The 21,326-nt window shown below is 42.7% G+C and overlaps 1 protein-coding gene across 5 annotated transcripts in view; it reads left to right on the forward strand.

Annotated features, from left to right (window-relative positions):
- The window catches only part of SMG7 (SMG7 nonsense mediated mRNA decay factor), a 102,355-nt gene that overhangs the window by 28,871 nt on the left and 52,158 nt on the right, over positions 1-21,326 (forward strand). For all 5 annotated transcript variants that reach the window (XM_039483754.1, XM_039483756.1, XM_039483753.1 and 2 more), the window contains 7 exons: positions 6,128-6,159; positions 7,202-7,319; positions 9,019-9,151; positions 17,450-17,621; positions 18,598-18,669; positions 19,763-19,913; positions 20,370-20,505. In XM_039483754.1, coding sequence (XP_039339688.1) covers positions 6,153-6,159; positions 7,202-7,319; positions 9,019-9,151; positions 17,450-17,621; positions 18,598-18,669; positions 19,763-19,913; positions 20,370-20,505 — 789 coding nt within the window. In that variant the 5' untranslated portion in view covers positions 6,128-6,152. The remainder of the gene's footprint in view (positions 1-6,127; positions 6,160-7,201; positions 7,320-9,018; positions 9,152-17,449; positions 17,622-18,597; positions 18,670-19,762; positions 19,914-20,369; positions 20,506-21,326) is intronic.

Here is a 21,326-nt window from a genome sequence, read left to right on the forward strand (position 1 = left end):
TCTGTTCCATTAATATGTTAAATTTTTAATGTATTTACTTCTAAATTGCACAGGCTTTTTGTTTTTTTGCACTTGTTTTGTTACTGAATAAAATTCTATTATGTGGAAAAGAATTCATCATTAGTAGTTCACAACATATACTGCAGAGTTCCTAGAAGTTCAAAAAGCCCCCAGTCACTTGTTACTGTATAGTGTGACACAACACATTAGATCAGTGATAGTGTAATAATCATAAAAGGACAGCAACCACTGCAAAATTAATAGGTGCATTGGCAGTGATCTATATCTGTATACGAAGCACCAAACAATTCCTAAGAGGCCCCAAAATAGCAGGGCCAGGTAGATCACAGTACAGTACAATGGAATACTGTGGATCAGTGGTTAAGTACACCTCTACTCTGCTGTAACGCAACCCGATATAATGCGGGTTTGCGTATAGTGTGGTAGCAGTGGTGCTCCGGCGGCGCTTTAAAGGATCCGGGGCTCCAGCTGCTGCAGGGAGCCCCGGGCCATCTAAATCACCGCTGGAGCCCTGCTGCTGCTACCCCAGGGCTGCAGCAGTGGGGCTTGGGCGACGCTTTAAAGGGTCTGGGGCTCCGGCTGCTGCGGGGAGCCCCGGGCCCTTTAAATCCTGCTGGAGCCCTGCTACCCCTACCCTGGGGCTGTGGCAGCAAGGCTCCACCGGTGATTTAAAGGGCCTGGGGCTCCCCCAGCAGCTGGAGCCCGGAGCTCTTTAAATCACCGCTGGAGCCCTGCCTCCCCTATCCCGATATAATGGGGTTTCAGCTATAACGTGGTAGGGATTTTTGTCTCCCCATGACTGCGTTACAGCGGGGTAAAGGTGTACTCTTTCAAAGCCTCACTGAGCCATATAGCTCTGCAGTGAGCTCTTGTAATCACCCTTATGTCTGGCTGTTCACTCAGCAGACAACAGGCATCTTTTCCCCGTTTGTTTCACAGATGTTATTCAGGACATAGTGGGCAGCTATAACCATTGGGATTTTTTTTTCACTGAGATCCAATCTTGTGAGTAAATAATGCCAGTGTCCCTTCAGTCTACCAAAAGCACATTCAGCTGTCATTCTGCACCTGCTGAGCCAGTGGTTGAATCTTTCCTTGGTGCTGTTGAGATGGCCAGCATATGGCTTCCTGAACTGAGGGATTAAGCGGTAGAGTGGGTCTCCTAGGATCAGCATTGGCATGTCAAAATCGCCAGTGTTAATATGCCAGTTGAGAAAAAAGTCCTTGTTTGTGGGTTTCTGAACTGTCCTTTGTTCTTAAAGATGCATGTGTCATGCACCTTCCTGACCGGCTATGTTGATGTCGGTGAAGTGTACCTGGTGCTCCACCAACACTTGCAATATCATAGAAAAGTAGCCTTTTCTCTTGTACTCTATGGCAAGATGGTCTGATGCCAAAATAGGGATATGCATGCTGTCTATTGCCTCACTACAGTTTGGGAATCCCATTGCTGCAAATCCATCCACTATGACCAGCGCATTTCCTAGAGCAGTGGTTCTCAAACTTCTGTACTGGTGACCCCTTTCACATAGCAAGCCTCTGAGTGCGAACCCCCCTTATAAATTAAAATCTTTATATATAATGCTGGAGGCAAAGTGGGGTTTCAGGTGGAGGTTGACAGCTCGCGACCCCCTCCCATGTAATAACCTCGCGACTCCTTGAGCGGTCCCGACCCCCAGTTTGAGAATGCCTGGCCAAGAGTTACAGTCATAATGGCCCTGCACACAGAACTACCCCCACAGTGGATTTTCAAGCTCAAAAATTTTTTCCTGACGACCTCTAGCAATCTGACATTGCAAGTTTCCACAATGCGATTGCCACTTGCTGCTTCACTGTCAAAGCAGCTTTCATTTTGGTGTCCCTGAGCTGGAGGGCTGGGGCAAGCTTGGCACACAGATCCAGGAATGTGACCTTGCTCATCATCCCAAACCTGCATTACAGTGCAATCCCACCAGTCAGTTTTCATTTCTTGGGCTCAGAGGTGACACTCCACTATCTGCAGCTGCTCCATGAATGCCACCAACAGCCTCGAATTGGTTCTCACTATGTTGCACAGCAATCTGTCCTCCAAGAAATCAGTGTTCCATGCTGATTTTGGTTTTTAAGATGGCTCTGCAAATACTTGAGGACCATGCTTCTTGTGCTTGCAATACTTATGACAATATTTCAGAGCTGTGCAGTCTCCATGCTTCTGTCAAATGGAAGACAGCGAAGAAGGCCATGCAGGTTCATGGGTTGTTTTTTTTAAAGGCACAAAAATTATAGGATATAGATAACATGATGGAATGGAGACAGTTGCATGCTAGGAAGCTGACCCCTTACTCCCAGTCACCGCTGGCAACTTTTTTCTGTCCCACTGTGCTTTGCCAAAACTTCTCAAAAGAGAGTGCATTGGGCGGCGGTGGGTTGCAGACTGGGTTACCTACCCATTGTGCTTGGCACTGTATATTGACACACTCACTCCTAGTGAGTACATGTAGTGCCAGGGCGAGGAGCCAAGTATGCATGTGCACAAGTGATACACTAATTGCAGTGGCTTTATGCCAGTGTAACTTGCGGCGGCAAAAGTTTGTAATATAGACATGCCCTGATATATAAGTAATGTCCATTGCCTATTCTATAAACTTGTACTTTGTTAGGGCCTGCCCACAAAATGTGGATGGCATTATGACAAGTATAGGGACTTAATAAAGGAGTAGAGGTTTTGTTTATTTCAAATCATAAATGTAGTGTTCCAAGATAGGCAGATATGGTTTATTGAAATATGCTGCACCAGTGATCACATTTTATTAATAGTTGTTTCTTTTGTTTAATATTAAATGGTAGTAATTATTCTAAGGTCAGAGAATTGACATAAATTGGTAATTGATTTGGTGAAAACTCATCCTTGGAAATGAGTTAGTCTTAACAATTAACACTATGAATGAGTTATTTTTTCTAGGTATTAAACTCAAGGGTGAGTCAATATAACTAGTGTTATGATGTGCCTATAAGATACCTTTTTTAAAAATTGCACTTTATCTCCAGTGTGAAACTGCAAGAAGAATTAGATGCATCTTCCATATAGACACACAATGGTGGCTTGATTTGGGACATTAGTGGGAATATTATTCCTACGTATTGAAACTCTAACTGTTCTTACTCTTTAAGGGCTAGTTTACACAGGAAAGGTTTACTAATTATTGTGGTATAGGTACATCAATTATAATTCTTTTTCTAGTGTCCCCTGCACATTCCTATTCATGAAATGCGCTGACTTTGTCAGCGCAGGCAGTGGAACCTCACCTCCTCATAGCAGTGCCTGTTAGAACACTCATGCATCCTTCCCACCTCTCCTCTCTGCATTCCTGAACATTCTAAAGACACGGCTATGAAAGGGGATGTGATGCCCTCTGCTTGCTGTCTTAGTTCCTTCCAGCCACACCGGCAGAAAGATCTGGAGAGGTTCACATCTATCCAATCAGGATTCTTCTCTCAAAGAATTTAGTGGTTTACTTTAGTGTGAAGTGAAAAGGTTAGTTGGTTAAGGAAATTTTTTTTTTATTATGATAGATAGTAGTTAATTTCAGTTTTGACTACTGGTTCCATGTCAGATCTGAAAGTTCAGACTTGCTTTTGAAAGGCACACCTCTTGTCTTGCAGTCTTTCTGGTGTTGGATGCCCACATAAAACACCTTGAGGAGGGTCACTCTCCTTCAAGGTGCTCTGTCTATAGCACGCTTACCCTGAGGATATACAAGGAATGCGACAACAGGCTGTAATCTTACTGCTTCATGAATCTCTGGTTGCAGAGCCTCTTGGACCCGACACATCCAAGGGATCCGTATTCACGATGAAAAGGCCTGTGTCTGCTCCTTACACCTCTGGCATTCAGAACAACGCTATGTAGAAGGTTTCAATCACTGCCCAAAGATCAAGATCCAGCACCTCAGTGCAATCAATTTCCCCCAAATCATTGGACTGACCTTAAAGGCACCCTGACTTAGTCTGTTTCAGCCTGTGAGATGAAAGCCAAACCACGGGAGGAACCTTCGGATCTTTCTATTTCAGTTCCAAGATATGCAAGACAAGAAGGCTTCTGTTAGCAAGTACAAATTGAGAGAATCCTCAGATTGATTGCATCTAGACTGGATAACATCAGATCCTAAATCAAAGACTAAGATTCTGGTTGAATGTATATCCCTGCTTAAAAGTCATCCCCCAGTTCTGAAGACTGCATTGGATCCAAAGATTATTCTGGAGCAGAAAGTAGTTTCTTCATCTCCTATTCACTCTGTACCAACATTTACTATGGTAGTGCAGGTATACCATAGAGGTCGGCAATTCCGTAAGTTACCAGAACCTGAAGAGACAAGCTTTTTCTTCTGAGGGGGATAAAATGAAGGTTACTGCTAGTTATCCTCCTTGAATGCCCTCTTCCTCACAGCCAGAGAAGAGGTGAGAAAAGTTGTCTCAAATATCCCCCAGACACTCCCCTTCTCCCTCAAACACTCCATTTTACACATGCCAGGTCTTGTAGGGTATGTCTACGCTGTAATAAAACATCTCTGGCTGGCCTGTGTCAGCTGACTTGGGCTGCAGGGCTCATGCTGCAGGACTATAAAATTGTAGTGTAGATATTTGGGCTGGGGTCTGGGCCCTTGGACCTTCTCCCCTTGCGGGGGTCTCAAAGATCGGGCTCCAGCTCAAGTCCCAATATCTGTGCTGCAATTTTATAGCCCTGCAGCCTGTACTCTGAGAGCCTGAGTCAGCTGAGCTGGGCCAGGTGCAGGTGTTTTATTGCAGGGTAGACATGCCTGTATTGTCTTCAATAATTTGTAGTATAGACTTGTAGTCAGAGGAAGAATTGGATGGGTTAGACATACCAGCATACCTCCTGGGTTCCATTCTCATCAGAAGGAATACACCGGTCAATATGGTGCCTGTGTATCATCGCACCCTCCCAGATATGATGTGGAGCATGAATTTGTTTACTGGCATGAATGACAGATAGTGTTTAAGCATTATAGAAATCTTTTGTGTTCTCATTGACTTAGGAATCTCTCCCACTGGAGATCAGGAAAAGTCTTTCTCCTTGGATCTGAGAATCCTGGATCTGTCAACTTCACCTGCTTTCATGGAGCATTTCCTCTGCTATAGTTCCTGCTACTGTCAGATAAGCAGCATATGGCTCGTTTGGAACATTAAGTGGAAGGGGTTGCTTCCGCTTCCTCTTCTGAAGATGTTTTCTGTGAACTGCCATTCTGTCCACAAGTGACGCTGAAATTCCCATCTGTTACAATGGAAGAAATATCCCAGCCTGTTTGACGTCCTGAGTTCTCCATCAAAAAATTGCCCTTCCAATATTAGATGGACTATGGCAACCTGAAAAGGCAGCGCTCGCTCGCGCTTGCTCTCTCTCTTGTGCACACATGCACACCCCCATATAGGTCACTATCTCTTTAGAGACATTATCTAGATGGGTTATACAGTGCATAGAGGAGAGCTTTAGGTTGACATCCATTCAGCTTCCTGTTGGGATTAAGTCACAGTCTGCCAGAGCAATGTCTACTTCCATAACGTGGTATGTAGGATACGTCTGCACTATAAGCACTACAGCTGCAGCTATGCTGCAACTGCACTGTAGCATAGACACTACAGTGACAGAAGGGATGTTTCCATCACTGTAGTAAATCCATCCCCCTGAGGCAGTAGCTAGGTCAATGGAAGTATTGTTTTATCTACTTCGCTGTACCCCCAGTGGAGGTTAGGTTGACCTAATTACATCAGACGGGGTGAAATTTTTCACAGCCCTGAGTGATGTATCTAAGTCAACCTAACATTTAGGAGTAGACCAGGTTCAGATATGTTCTAATTGCAGAGATCTGTAAGGCTATTACTTGTACCTCTATACATCCCTTTACAAAACAATACTCGTTTGACCTAGTATAGACAAGCCCTAAAAAGACTTGAATCCTTGTCTTTGTCCCGCACTCAAGCAATTGTGTTTAAAAAAAAAAAAAAAAAAACTCGGCAACAACAAATCCTCCCACTTGTTTGGTGTAACTTGATTATCTTCATCAGTCCTTGTTAATATCTAATGTCTTGTCCTGTCTTCCTCTTGCAGGCAGGCAGAAGTCCTGAAGGCTGACATGACAGGTAATTGTCTTTTATTTCACCATTAGTGCAGTTACTAAAATTGTGTTTGAGTCCTATTTTTCTTTGTGCTGTAGTGACACAAAATGCTTACCAGACTCCTAATAGGAGTGAGATGATGGGCATAAAAGAAGCACGTGGTAAAATTTCATTTTAACTTTAGACATTGAGACCTAACTGAAATTCTGAGTTCAAATAGTTACTTATAAACATGATCTAGTGAATAGCTGGGATTTCCAAGAACTCTGGAGTGTGCAGGTTGTGTCCTGTTAAGTCTATTCTTCCCATGTGGATAAATGGAGAATGCTTTACGAGTGGCTATACCCCCTGCTGTAGATGGAAAATGAAAATCTGAAACTTAAATAGTTAAAACTCACATGCAGTGCCTAAAACACTTATGGAGAGACAAGTCCTTTTCTCTCCCAGCTGGTAACGTAGGATGAGCCCTATCTTCCACCTGGGAGGAGAGAGCAGGACTGGACCTAGCTCATATGTCTTGGGTAATGACTGATCTGATACTTATTTAAAAATTAATAGCAGATATTCTCAATAATAGAAAAGATCTGTCTCTGGTTTCTAGCACCAAAGATGTTGGAACTGCTGAGTCAAACACTAACTTGTGGATCCCCCAAATGTAGCCTGTGAAGTCCTAAAATGCAGCTTTGCAGCATCTATTTTTTGGCTTTTACAAGATTAGCATGTTTTTATTGCTGGTGAATTTATATAAGTGGTAATTTAGTCTTTTTCAGAACTGCAATAAATATTATGTTCATGTGCTTTTGGTAAAATAGTTTTCATATGAAATTCATGTGCAGTCCTCTGGTTTCTAGCAGCTTGTCATTTTGGCCCTTTGTTGCAAAGCCTGCAAATCTCCTGGTATTCATTGGTGTTCCTAGTTTTTGTTTTTTGATGAAGCTGTAATTGAAGGGAGGTGTGGCATGAACATGATTTCTTTCCTGGGGCAGGAATGGGAAAAATCAATTGAAATGACACTGTTGTATGTACTGGGACATGGTAAATCTGTTTTTGTTTTTTTGATGCTCAGATTCGAAGCTGGGTCCAGCTGAAGTCTGGACATCCAGACAGGCTCTACAGGATTTATACCAGAAAATGCTAGTAACTGATCTGGAGTATGCTTTAGACAAGAAAGTGGAACAGGACCTGTAAGTATTCTAATCACAAGTATTCACATGTGTTTGTGTACTAGAGCAGGATCCTTCCAAGATGTATGGAAGAGTGGGTACAACCTATAAAATGGGCTCAATTTTTCTGTAAGTGGAAGCTTGAATAAATGCATTTTGAATAATCTTACACTGAATTTAAAGAACTAGGAGGAATGTATGGGAATGGAGAGTGAAAGGATGTTTACAATTCCTGCCCTTAAGGACTTTGGGGAAAACCCTGCTGTGCATCAGAAAATCTCTAATGGATTTGTACTCACAAAAAAGGACTTGTAAATAATAGTTCATTGTTTAGGCATGTGCAGCATACATACTCTGAGTGAAATGCATGATTTATGGAACTGATTAATGTTGGAGAGAGGTGTGTCACTTGTTACATAGAGACTTCCCAATATGTAATTCCTAGTGAAATCCCTGCAGCAGTCCCAAAAAGTTGTTTGAGAATTCTAATCCATGGACCTGCCTTTTTAATCAAACAGTCTGTTTTTCCCTATTTACCTATGTCCAAGAGGAGCTGCTCTGCCACATAATCTTTGTCATGGAAAAGGCTTTGGGTACTCAACCTTAGCAATTATAGTGTAGCTCCCACTGAGGTCAGGGGATGGGATCTAGCTCCACTTGAGAGCCATGTGAGTGAGACACAGCTCAGAACAATAGACTCAAAAACAAAAGACTCAACCACATTTGCTTACCCACTAATGTCAATTCTAACTTACAAATGAGCAAGTGCCACTCTGCCTTACAGCTGAAGCACAGAAGTAGAGTACTATGTATTAGTAAAACAAGCTGGAAGTATCCCTGTGATCAGCATGAGAAGAGGGTGGTGCAATCATCACTGATGAAGATCCTCTTATGGAGTGAGGACTAGTGGTGTTTAGACCCCCTCAGTTGTGTGAGGTTGAAGGGAGGAGGGAAGAGAGGCATTTGCCTTTCTGTTACCATCAAGGAAAGACAGATCAAAAGAGCAGGAAATCTTCCCTAACACTGCCATTCTGAGCGTTCGGGAAGCTGGTGATGGAGAAGCTCCAAATGTTCATTCGTACTCATTTAGGGACAAAGACTTTATGCCAGAGATTGGGGAGAGATCATCTAGGGATAGCGGTCTAGTGGGACATTCAGTATGACTTCCTCATAGCCAGGTGAGGATCTTGCTGGATTGTCCCCCAGCTTCTACCCCTGGATCTTATTTGAGGAACAGGAGCATCTTTTTGTACCAGCCTTGGTTAATAGTCTGCATTTCTTTCAGTCCCTGGCAGAGAGTCTGAAAGCGCATGATGTTAAAGCTGCTGGATCTTCAGACATTTCGGCCTGACATCAGTTCCTGAACAGTTTCTCTAACCTGTCCGTGAGACTGATGGTCAAAGCTTTATGACTAATAGTGCTTGACCTGCTGTTTAGTGCTGGCAGCAAATAAATGTTAATGCTGCAAACCATCTGTTTGGTTTTTGGAGATTTGGGGGGGAACTTGCAGTTCTTCCCTTTTTGACTTTAGATTTCCATTGCACATTCTGTTCCATTTAAAAAGGGATCAGTTAAGGCACTAGAATAAGTGGAGAGCTTTGATGGAGTTAGCACCAGGTGCCATATAATTGTAACAAACAGTTTATTCCCATTCTCAGGGAGCTCAGTGTCTGCCCAGTGAGTCACTGCTGTAGCCAACAGAATTGTGTTTTATTCTCAGCTGGAATCATGCTTTTAAGAATCAGATCACGACACTTCAGGGGCAGGCAAAAAACCGAGCAAACCCGAATCGGAGTGAAGTTCAGGCGAACCTTTCTCTGTTCCTAGAGGCAGCTAGCGGTTTCTACACACAGGTGAGTTCTGAAACACTGGTCTCTGAACAAATGCAAAACCTTGGAGCAAGGGTTTTTTACACTTTTGCCCTGATAGTGAATGTATGCAGATCCTCTGCTTAGCTTGCACTGTTTGCCAAATCTAGTATGCTCTCTCCAGCAATTGCTTATGCTTGAGGCAGACAAGCTCCCATAATGCACTTGACCAATTGTTTAATATTGTACATGGAGAAGGAAGAGCATGAGGTATTCATTCCTGATTCATGCTGCAGTCTGAGTCTAAAAATGGTAAAATATTTATTATAGGTGAGGCTGGTAGACCAGCTCCTTACTAAGGTTTCCTTATGCTTTTCATTATAAGATCTTGTATTCCATTTCTTTCTTTATTTTTTTAACATTGCCAAACTTTAACTGTTTGGGCTGAAATTTTCAATGCTGGGTGACTGCCTTGGTGCCCCCCCTCCCCCTTATTATTATTATTATTATTATTATTTTATTTTTAATTTTTAGCCATAACCATTCAGCTGTTTCTGATTGAGATTAAAGAAAAATACACTGGTTTTCAATGTAAAAAAAATAATAATCGGAGAACCTTTTCTTTGGAAAGCATTAGTGTCCTCATGCTTTCGAGCAGGGACTTGACATTTGGTAGAGGGTGGCCTTTATGTCAGGGATGTGTCTTTTGCCAACCCCCTGAAAATCTGCCCATAGTTAGCCAAGTTACGAGTAAGGCTAGGATTCAGTCATGGATATTTTTAGTAAAAGTCATGGACGCGCCACAGGCAATAAACAAAAATTCACAGCCGCGACTTGTCCATGACTTTTACTAAAAATACCCCATATTAAATCTTGGGGGGACGCTGGGTGGGGGGAGGTGCCCAGGGCCAGTGGCATCCGCTGCCAGTGCCCGCTGACCACGGCTGCTCCAGCCGGCTGCCTGGGGACCACTGCTAGGGGTTGTCCGACCAGCCTCTGCTCTGGCCAGCTGCCCCAGGGGCCGCCCGAGCAGAAGCTGGTGTGGCTGGCCTCAGAGTCAGCTGCTTGGATGGCCATAGGGTCAGCCACTGGCCGCTGCAGAAGTCACGGAGGTCGCGGAAAGTCATGAAATCCGTGACTTCCACAACCTCCATGACAGACACTGAGTCCTAATTATGAACCTTTGATAAATTGCAGTTTGCATTTGCTAGTGTTTAGCAGCTAAAATCTCCAAAGATTTTATGTACACGAGGCATGCTTGAGCCTCTGACAGTGCGCATTATTGACTAGATAGTGCATGCATCATCCCCACAGAGTAAACTGAGCATGCTTCAGTATAGGGTTATGGGGGCTCAAAAGGACCTTCACTGTAATGACTGCTCCCAGCTGCTCTGGGTCAGGATAGAACTTGGCACTGAAATAAAGAGCAGGGAACCTGTTTCTCAGCTATACTCAATAACCCTCTCTGCTGGCACCCATACAGCGTGAAGGAGGAAGCCATCTGATTCAATTACAGAAATGACAAGATGGACCGAGGTTGTTGTAGAGAAGGGCTGAGGGAGTAGAATGTGACAGGGTGCCTGGGAGCAGAAACTGGGACTGGAGGCTGACAAGGGCATGGAGACTAGGACTGGGAATCAGTGGGATGGAGCGAAGGAGGAGAGGAGACAGATCTGAGAAGGAACAGGGTCATGAGGAAGAAGTGGAACTGGTTGGGCAAAAAGAGCCAGGTGAGGAGAGGATGCTGAGATTGGGTGAGAAATTTAGGGAAGAAGAATGGGACTGGGACCTAGCAGGGATGTGGAACGTGAGTGGAGCTAGTGAGAATGGGGAACATGAGCAGGCAATTAGAAGGCAGGGGAAGAAACAAGCAAGTCGGGGGAAGGAACTGAGAATGATTGGGCAAGGAGACTGGGAAAAGGAAGAGATGAGTTGGGGAAGGCAGTCATTTACTGGACAAAGACTGGGATTAGAAGCCTGAAGAGTGGAGACTGGGACTGACTAGGTTAGGAGAATGGGACAGTGATGGGGCCAATGGTGGGGTAGAGACAGGACTAGGACAGGGGTAGGTTTTAGGGGACAGGGCAGAGCTGTGAAGCTTTGGGGGGAAGGGGCAGAAGAGTCTGTGCCCTTTAGAATACACTGCCCTCCAGAGCTTGCAATGGAATCCAAAGTCCCTGAGTCTCACCATTCCCCTGCTGCCAGCAGATATCTGTGAAACCCACTGGCAAATGTCCCATCCCCCTCTAGTGCTGGTACAAATAGAGGCTAACCTGCTACTGTTACTAATTACTCTCTCCATTCTAATGACAGAGGTCTATTCAGTGGAGCTAAAGGTTCTAATCCTGGTAATGACCCATGTGCATCTCAATGTGATGCCATACAATGGATTTTTTTAACAAAGGAAATAATAATTAATGAGCAGATATTCAATATTTTGCTGTCTCCTTGTTCAGTTTGTGGCCCCAGGCCTTCTTTACCGCTCACTGTTCAAACCCTGCTCTGTAGACAGAATCATTAATTTCCTCATAGGTTTTTCTATGGTGCTCATCACTATAGTATCTGAGAGCTTCACAGTGAATTTACTTTCAACAAAGAAACAGAGTAAAGTCAAAAGTGTTCACTAACTGGCTGTCCAATTTGAGACACCTAGAACCTGATTTTTTAGAGTTTTTAGCATCATAGAGGACATCATATGTTCAAAGCACAGCTCCCATTGATTTCAGTTGCAGCTGTGAGCGCTCAGTACTTCTGCAAATCAGACCAAGAGTCTCAAATCAAGCATCCATAAAATGAGAAACACACAATTAGTTGACCACCTTTTGAAAAGTATGGTTCAAGTGACCTGACTAGCATCATGGAGGAACTCTGGCAGAAGAAGGGATTGAATCCAATTCTCCAGAGCAACTTTCAGCTGCCTTATCCCTGAGACCATCCTTTCCTTTCCTGCAATCCACTACATGCCTTCTAGGTCCTGTAACAAATAAGGGAGGGGTCCTACAGATGAGTCTCCTTCACTACACAAGGTGCTTGAGTTTGTAACCTTAATCTTCCTTTAACATAGCTTTTTTGCATGTAATCTTAATAAACACAGCTACTACTGTTATTGGTCCCATAATTATCCCTCAGCAATCTTTTGACTTTTGAAGGAACACAAGTTGGGGAGATGTTTCTGTGGTGATCAGCTGAATCCTCATAGGTAGGGCCGTACCAAATTCATGGGCCATTTTAGTCAATTTCACGGTCATAGGAATTTTAAAATAGTACATTTAATGATTTTAGCTATTTAAATCTGAAATTTCAAGGTGTTGTAACTGTAGGGGTCTGGACTCAAAAAGGAGTTGTGTGTGGGGGGGTGTCATCACAAGATTATTGTAGGGGGGTTGTGGTATTGCTACTCTTACTTCTGTGCTGCTGCTGGCGGCGGTGCTGCCTTCAGAACTGGGCTGCTGGAGAGCAGTGGCTGCTGGCCAGGAGCCCAGTTCTGAAGGCAGAGCAGCTACCAGCAACAGCACAGAATTAAGGATGGCGTGGTATGGTATTGCCACTCTTACTTCTGTGCTGCTGCCTGCAGAGTTGGGCTCTCAGTCAGCAACCGCCACTCTCTAGCTGCCCAGCTCTGAAGGCAGCAGCACAGAAGTAAAAGTGGCATAGTATGGCATTGCTACCCTTACTTCTGCACTGCTGCTGGTGGGGCACTGGCTTTAGAGCTGAGCGCTCAGCCAACAGGCACCGCTCTCCAGCCACCCAGCTCTAAAGGCAGCGCTGAAGTAAAGGATGGCAATACCGTGACACCCCCCCCCCTTAAAAATAACCTTGCAACCCCCGCTGAAACTCTTTTGGGTCAGGACCGCCAATTTAATAAATGCTGGTCTTCCCCATGAAATCTGTGTAGTATAGGGTAAAAAACATACAAAAGACCAGATTTCATGGTCCATGATGCGTTTTTCATGGCTGTGAATTTGGTAGGGCTCTACTCATTGGGCTGTTTTTATAATAGTTTTTAACTGATGACTTTCCATAGAAGGTCATTCCGTTTAAAAAGATTAAATTAAAATGATGCTGTGTTGGAGATTTAACAGTAAAAGAGTTATGATTAATATTAAGGGCACTCAACTTCCTTACACTCCTAATAATCCCAGCCCTAGATATTTTCGTTTTATGCCTTTCCATTCCATGCAGAACGTAGGGCCTTCACCAGAGCCTTCCATCTTTGCCAGTTTCCTGCAGCAGTCTTCGCTTCTTTCCGTGTCATTTTGATAGCTTTCAGTTCTGCTTCTGTTGTGTGTTTCCATGTTATCCTTGGTTTAGGTTGCCACCTCTTGCCCTGAGGGTTCCTGTCCAATGCCTGCCTGTCATAATATTTTGGGTGTTTCCATGTATGGCCTAGCCATCTCCATTTTTGTTCCATAATATTTTGTTCTATTGGCTTATGTTTCATTATTCTCCAGAGTTCTTCACCTTTTTGTTTTGGCCATCTGAGACTGAGGATTTGTCTAAGGCAGTTTTTCATGAAAATTTGTAATTTAGATAGTAGTCTTAAGACTCCAAGTTTTAGCACCATATAGTAAGACCCACTTTACAGTGATGTTAAATATTCAAAGTTTTGTTTGGAGGACAAAATTTCTGTTTCTCCAGATTGGTTTTAGAGTTACAAAAGCATGGCTGGCTTTTGCTATTCTGGTTTTAATGTCTTTGTTCCACTTGTTGTACTTACAATGCTGCCAAGATATGTGATATGTCAGTCCTAGAAAGTGTTGTTGATGTTTCTTGTGTGTTGATTCTGATAATTTTAGTTTTCTTGGTGTTTGTCAACCCTACTAATTGTGCATAAGTCTGGAGATCATTTGTGGTGACTTGCATGTCTCTGAGGGCATGGGATAGCAAGCTGATATCATCTGCAAAGTCAAGGTGCTCTAACTTTTATGTGAAAGTTCATTGTATGACCCTCAGTTATTCTGTGGGCTCTCTCATTACCATTCCACTACCAGTAAAAAGATCATAAGACATCGTTGTCTGATGCCTATAGGAACCACAACACAGAATATCCAAAATATAGCAGCTTCATTTGCTGCATGAGGTCTGCTTAAATTCTGAATATGAGCAAAGCTAATGTATTTTTTCCTGCCCAACCGCATGAAGCATTATTTAATTCAGATTCTGAGAAGAGGAGTCCTTGTTCAGACAGTACTGTAGAACATGTGAGTTACGATGGGTGAGGCAGAGCAGTCTCTCCTGTCTCCTGGAGGTCTCTCTTTGGGATATCACTTAAATTAATTGACCAACTTCTGACAGTCTGAGGATTCTCATTGAAGCCTTACTTGTTTTTACACCTTTGTTTTTTGGAAGTATCTTTCCTCCCTGAAGTATGTTAACAACATAAAAGTAACATGAACTTTGTGGCATAGGCTGTCTTTCTTGCTCTGCTCATTCCAGTGCTAATTGATCTGCTTTTCATTTGGAGACCTCACTCAAGCTACTTATGCTCAGGAGTGAAACTGCTGTACAGATGGCATCTTTGAGAATGAATACCTATCACACTGTATATTGGAAGATCACCTCAGAGGTTTCTCTCCTCTTCATCAGTTGGAGATGTTCTGCTTTTAAGGGATTCTTTATCTTGCTTTTGTCCATATAATAAGACTTTTCTTACTGTCTGAGCAAAAAGTACATTTTAAAATGTAACTATAATGTGCATGAAGCAAGAACTCCACTAAAGGTTCAAGTAGGCAGGGGGTGAGTTTTATGAGCAGAGCTTGAAAAAGTACCACTAGGTTTTTTTCATCCACTTTGTTCCCAGTTGAGAAGGATGAAATCCTGAATATCAGAAGAGCAATTGAAGACTTCTTGAGAAGCTGCTTTGAGGGACTTGACTCTTCAAGGAGCACATAAAACATAAATGCTTGATGCCATATGTTTTTTCTGTGCTGCTGTTTTCTGTATTGTCTGGACAATTGAAGCAGACTTTGGTACTGCATTTCACCTCTTAACCTTCAAGGCTGTTCATAGCTTCCCCATCTATGCACTGTAACTTTGAAGATGGTTAGGTGTGGACACATCTGTGCCTTTCTTGAGTCAAGAAAGTTGCTAAGTTGGAGACCATGACATCCAAGAACTTTTGGGATATGAACTCCCTGTCCCCATCAGCTGTACCAGCTACAGTTCCCTTTTGTGCTTCCTATGTAGATTTAGCTGAGAATGGAAACATTCTGCTTATCCATCCTTGATCGATTGGCCATGATCTATGTGTGACCCTTCATATCTCCAGCTGGAGAACACAATTAGTCCTTCTTTGTTACTTAGTGGCAATTCTGATATACAGAGGCACATCAGAGGAGGATTTTTGAGTTTGTATGCCTTCAAAGGCTTTGTCTGAATTATTGTTAAAAAGACAAGTGGAAGAAATGCTCTTACCTGTCCCAGTAATGCAATGTTTATTTCTGGATTATTGTTCTTTATTCATCACAAGACTAATTCTATATTGTTCTTTATTCACCATATCACATTTTAAGTTAAAAGTTTGAGTCTTCTGTCTTGGAGAAGGCTTATTATTCAGTATTTGCCTATTATGAAATAAGGTGCTTCTCTTGGGAGACTCTTGAACCTTGCCAAGATGTTGTAGCCCAAGACAGGTACTTTCCAAGTGATTACTCAGACTCTGGAAGATTGTGCCAAATACATAAATAAGAGTTGACTGTCTCACCTGCCTCTCTTTTTTGATTCAGTTGTCTGCAGCTAATATGAAGCTAAAAGACACTTTATTCTCCTTTTAATATTTTTTTTGGAAAAGTGAATTTACAGGACTGCAAAGTATTCCTTACATCTCTGTCCAGTTCTTAATAATAAGGCCATACATAGGTATTTCCATGATGGTAAAACAAAATGCTCTTGGTTCAAGAGCTTCTGCCAGAAGCCTATAGGCAAAACTACAAAAGCATTAAAAAAGCAAAGCTCAGTCATTCTGAACACTGATCTGAGGGAGTGCTATTTGATCCAGTAACAACTGTCTCTACTTTGGAACTTGAGTCTCTCACCAGTAGTTTTTGTCTTGGCGTTATATCACGTCAGACAAAATGCCAGAGGATGCCATGAGCAACTAGAGAACTGGAGTGGGCACTCTCTCAGCTTTTATCTGAAGGGGTAGGGACGTTAAAATTGTTGTAGTTAACATTCAGCTCTGCTCAATCAGACTAAAAATCCCTTCCCCTCTCAATTGTTCAGGTTTTAATTATATATACCCTTTGCCTCTGGCAGTTGGACACAAGAGCTTCTTTCCCATAAAGAAAAGGTAGTGCTCTCCTCCCATCCAAGTTTTTGCTTAGTGATCTTGGATTTCCTTCTCCACGAATTTCATTAACAGTATTTTAAGGGAATGGGATCCTACACAGACTATAAATTTTGTGTACTCTCAGCTTCTACGTTGAAAGCAAAAAAACATAAGAAATTTTTCTTTCAAGCCTGTTTCTTGAACTCTGGACAACAGATAGCAGTGTATTGACATGCTACAAAGAATTGGCAGCATCTTGTCTTAAAGCCCATTGAACTAGTCCTCTAAAGCAGTGGTTCTCAAACTTGGGCCACCGCTTGTTCAGGGAAATTCCCTGGCGGGCCAGGCCGGTTTGTTTACCTTCCGTGTCCGCAGGTTCGGCCGATTGCGGCTCCCACTGGCTGCGGTTCGCCGCTCCAGGCCAATGGGGCCTGCAGGAAGGGCAGCCAGCAAGTCCCTTGGCCCATGCCGCTTCCTGCAGCCCCCATTGACTTGGTGCGGTGAATCGCGGCCAGTGGGAGCCGCGATCGGCCGAACCTGCGGACGCAGCAGGTAAACAAGCCGGCCTGGCCTGCCAGGAGCTTTCCCTGAACAAGTGGTGTCTCGAGTTTGAGAACCACTGCTTTAAAGTATGTTTTTGCTCAAGTCCTAATATACCTATATGGCAGCTTTGAAGCATTGTGTGTATCCACTGGACCGTACTGTATAACTAGAGATTACGATGGATGCCCATTTAAGAAAGTATAATAATTCAAAAATTTTGTTCTCCTGTGAATTCTTTACCCAAACTAGTCATTGGAGTCAGGAATTTGAAGGGATAACCTTACTAGTAATTGCTGTTCTCAGAAAAGATTTAAAAATGACCATAACAGATCTGCATCTGCTCTCTGCCCCCTATTTGTCTACCTCTGGGCAGTGAGGTAAGGGGAACATGCCTTCTTTATGGAGGTGCTCTCCATGATGGGGTATGCAACTCTGTTGTTTGTTTGTTGTAGTATTTGCACTGCTGTATACTGTTACATTGCTGTGTTGATTACTGTCTGATTTTTATTATTAAACTAGGGCTTTTCTTCTAGTTATTACAGGAGCTGTGCACAGTGTTTAATGTAGACCTGCCCTGCCGTGTGAAGTCCTCCCAGCTGGGAATTATCAGCAATAAACAGACGCACACCAGCGCCATTGTGAAGCCGCAGTCTAGCTCCTGCTCATACATCTGCCAGCACTGCCTTGTTCACCTTGGAGACATTGGTGAGTGTTTGAAGCAAGGAGAGATGAGATGCTCTGTATCGCATAAACTTGGAAAGGAATCTATGCAACCTGTGCTGCTGCTAGGCCAAGTACTCTGCCTTGAACTGCTGCCTGTAGACTGAACAGTTTGAACAGGTTGAAAGGTCTGAATGTAATGCTGGGGTGTTAGAGACCTTTAAAGACTGATGCAAGAAGGCAGTGATATTATGAAGAGTAGCTTTCTAATGATTTGCTTAGACTTGTGTTTTCATCTGGAGGAGCTCTGTTTGTTGCAGAGTCAGACAGTGAAAAGTAGAAACCTGTTAAATTGCAAGAGCTATTACAAGAATTTGTGTTGCAACGAGATGGCACGTTTAACAGGCATTCATGTCAGAGAGAGCCTGTGTTACAGTCTTTCCTACATGGTATGAAAATTAGACTTCTTAAGTCTGGCTGTTTTATTTTGCATCTAGGTATACTTAAGTTCAACAGGTTTAGTCCATTTACAATTTTATTGTGGTGCTTTACATATTTTGATTATATGATTCACACTAGATTAAACGTTTTGTAGAAAGGGTTATTTTAAAAGGCAACCTACAACTACTTTAAAATAACCTAGCATTAGGTCTACGTATTGAATACTCCTAGTGTCAAGAGGTATGGGGAGCATTCACAACTTTTTGTGTAATGTGTCTGGCACAGTGTATTTGAGGGTATTGAATAAGAGCTGGTGACCTGTGACTTTTGGACCTGAAAGAGGATTGGGAAAGGGAGGGCAACTAAAAGTGTATTGATGTTCCTTGTACTATTTCGGGTATTTGGTATGTAGTTCTACTGTTTGTTTTAAAGTATTTGCAAGACATTTATGGGTCTCCTCAAGTAAATTTTATGTACTTGTAATCTGCAGGACCACATACTTGGAAATGTTGAGGAGAGTTTATCCCTCTGAGCAGCAAGACAAACTGCTGTCTAAACTTGTCTTTCTTTCATTTTTTAGCTCGCTACAGGAATCAGACCAGCCAGGCAGAGTCCTACTATAGACATGCAGCTCAGCTTGTTCCCTCCAATGGTGAGTCTGAGATACCTCTATTCTGCTAAGTTTACTATCCCAAATCAGTATTTAAGGCATTTGCTTTTTTCTCCATAGAAAATGGAAAAATAGTTTAAGATCTTGACTATTAAAAAAATAAAATACCAGCAACAAGTTACAGTAGAACCTTGATAATTCACTAATCTGCATGCACCATAGTTCACATACAATCTGTTTTCATTTCTAAAAGGTTTAATAGCAAAGTATTATAGTTAGGTCTCGTAGTACTAAGACTGAGCTATGTTACAGAATATGTTACACTACATTTATGCATTTTGTATGAAGTATTATTAAACCTATACTGCACTTGTCAAATGAACAAGCATTTTTTGCTTTCTTTAATTGTTTACTTACTAATAAATAAAATTCAGTAATTCACAGTGGGTCTGCAAGTCACTCATACAAGTTTGAGGTGGTTCTGTAGTTCAGCCTTCTGACTCTTATTTTCCTCCTAATCTCTCTCCTTATGCAGGTGCAGTGATCTAGTAGTGAATAGAACTAATTCAACTACAATTAATAGAATACAAATTCCCATGTGCTGCAGGTTGCTCTGTAGCAAAAATGCAAACTACTTTTATGAGCCACACCCACCAGGACTCAGTTACTGCAGCAGTCATCTAAAACTGACTTTTAAATCTTTGGAGCTGTCTTTTTTGTCCTATGTATTTTAAATTGTATTACATCAGTAACTTCTAATAGATTCTGATTGGTATGTTAGAGGCAAAACTTTGCCTGGCCTTGACTGTACCTTCCTGCTTATACAAAGTTTTTTATTAAGTCATTTACATCTGTTTTTACATTTAATAGATTTGTGAAAATTTGAACCATGAGTTCTGTAGCTTGTGAATTGTAGCAGTACTGAGATGGGGTGGGTAACTGGTTCTGCAAATTAATCTGAATCTGATCTGTAGAAAGGATATATAGACTTTAAATGGAAGCTTGCTGTCCTTATAGCCAAGATTTAGATTGAAATAAAGATTCTTTCCTAGAGCAAATAGAGGGAAAAGCTTTGTTACAGTTGAAGAAAAGATCACTTCACTCCATGAGAAATTGTCATCCTCTTCTCCCCTAGGTCAGCCTTACAATCAGTTGGCTATTTTAGCTTCCTCCAAAGGAGACCACCTGACCACAATTTTCTACTACTGCAGAAGCATTGCTGTGAAGTTCCCTTTCCCAGCTGCCTCCACTAATCTACAAAAAGCACTTTCTAAAGCACTGGAAAGGTGAGGCTGATCTGTTCTAGGAAGTGAGTAGTTATTCATAACTAACACTCCCTTTGACTGTGTCCTGGCAAGTATTCCCTCCCTTATTTGGTGTGTCTGTGTGTATACCCACCACGGATAAGCATTCATAGTACCAAATGTGCACAGAGGAGTAGGAGATCACTGACCCCCATTCCAGCCACATCCACCTTATATATGTATTGAGAGGGAGGTACCTGTATCTGAGATACTTTTGGGTGGGAGCACTATTGAGGGCAAGTGCACTATATCAAGTACCACTACATCTCTTGGGTTGGGGCAGCCAATAGTGGAAACTACCTTTTCTCTCTCACACCCCTGTACTTTCTCTGAGAAGGGGGTGCAGCTATTAGCATTGTTTCTGCCTGGAAGATCCTTAGTCTATGCAGCTATGTCTATTTACAAAGATTGAAGTCAACTATTTCTCTCAAACTGCAGTCGGGATGAGGTGAAAACTCAATGGGGTATGTCTGACTTCATCAAGGCGTTTATTAAGTTCCATGGCCACGTGTATCTGAGTAAGGGCTTGGAGAAGTTGAGCCCTCTTCGAGAGAGGCTGGAGGAACAGTTCAAGGTTAGTGCCACAAAAAATTCCTAATTTTTCACTTTGGAAATCTAACATCTATACAGGAATCTAGTCTTTCACTGATGTGATATACTGGGAAAACATGTTCCTTTAAGAAAACTGACAAAGTATTTCTGACCAGAGGGTAAGTGTTTTGCATACTGAAATAGAACATGATATGCATGAGTAGGGCCCTGACAAATTCCATTCTGGTCTATTTTGGTTAATTTCATGGTCATAGAATTTTTAAAATTGTAAATTTCATGATTTAACCTATTAAAATCTGAAATTTCATGGAGGTGTAGTTATAGAGGTCCTGACCCAAAAGGGAGTTTCAGGGGGGTTGCGGTACTGCTACCCTTACTCCTGCGCTGCTGAGGGTGGTGCTGCTTTTGGAGCTGGGCGGCTGCTGGCCGGGAGCCTAGCTCTGAAGGCAGAGCCGCTGGCAATGCAAAAGTCAAGATGGCACGGTATGGTAAGGCTACCCTTTACTTATGCACTGCTGCCTGCAGAGCTGGGCCCTCAGTCAGAAGCTGCCACTCTGGCCATACAGCTGTGAAGGCAGCAATGCAGAAGTAAGGCTGGCAATACTGCAACCTCTCTAAAATAACCCTGTGACCTCCCTGCAACTCCCTATTGGGTCAGGAACCCCAATTTGAGACACGCTAGTTTCCCCCTTGAAATCTTTATAGTACAGGGTAAAAGCACACAAGACCAGATTTCACGTTCCGTAACGCGTTTTTCATGGCCGTGAATTTGGTAGGGCCCTACGCATGAGGTGGTCATGGTCAGCTGGCTGCAAAGATTTGGTGGCGAGGCTAATAATGGTC

The sequence above is a fragment of the Mauremys reevesii genome, linkage group 8 (genome assembly GCF_016161935.1).
Source record: "Mauremys reevesii isolate NIE-2019 linkage group 8, ASM1616193v1, whole genome shotgun sequence".
NCBI lineage: Eukaryota > Metazoa > Chordata > Testudines > Geoemydidae > Mauremys > Mauremys reevesii.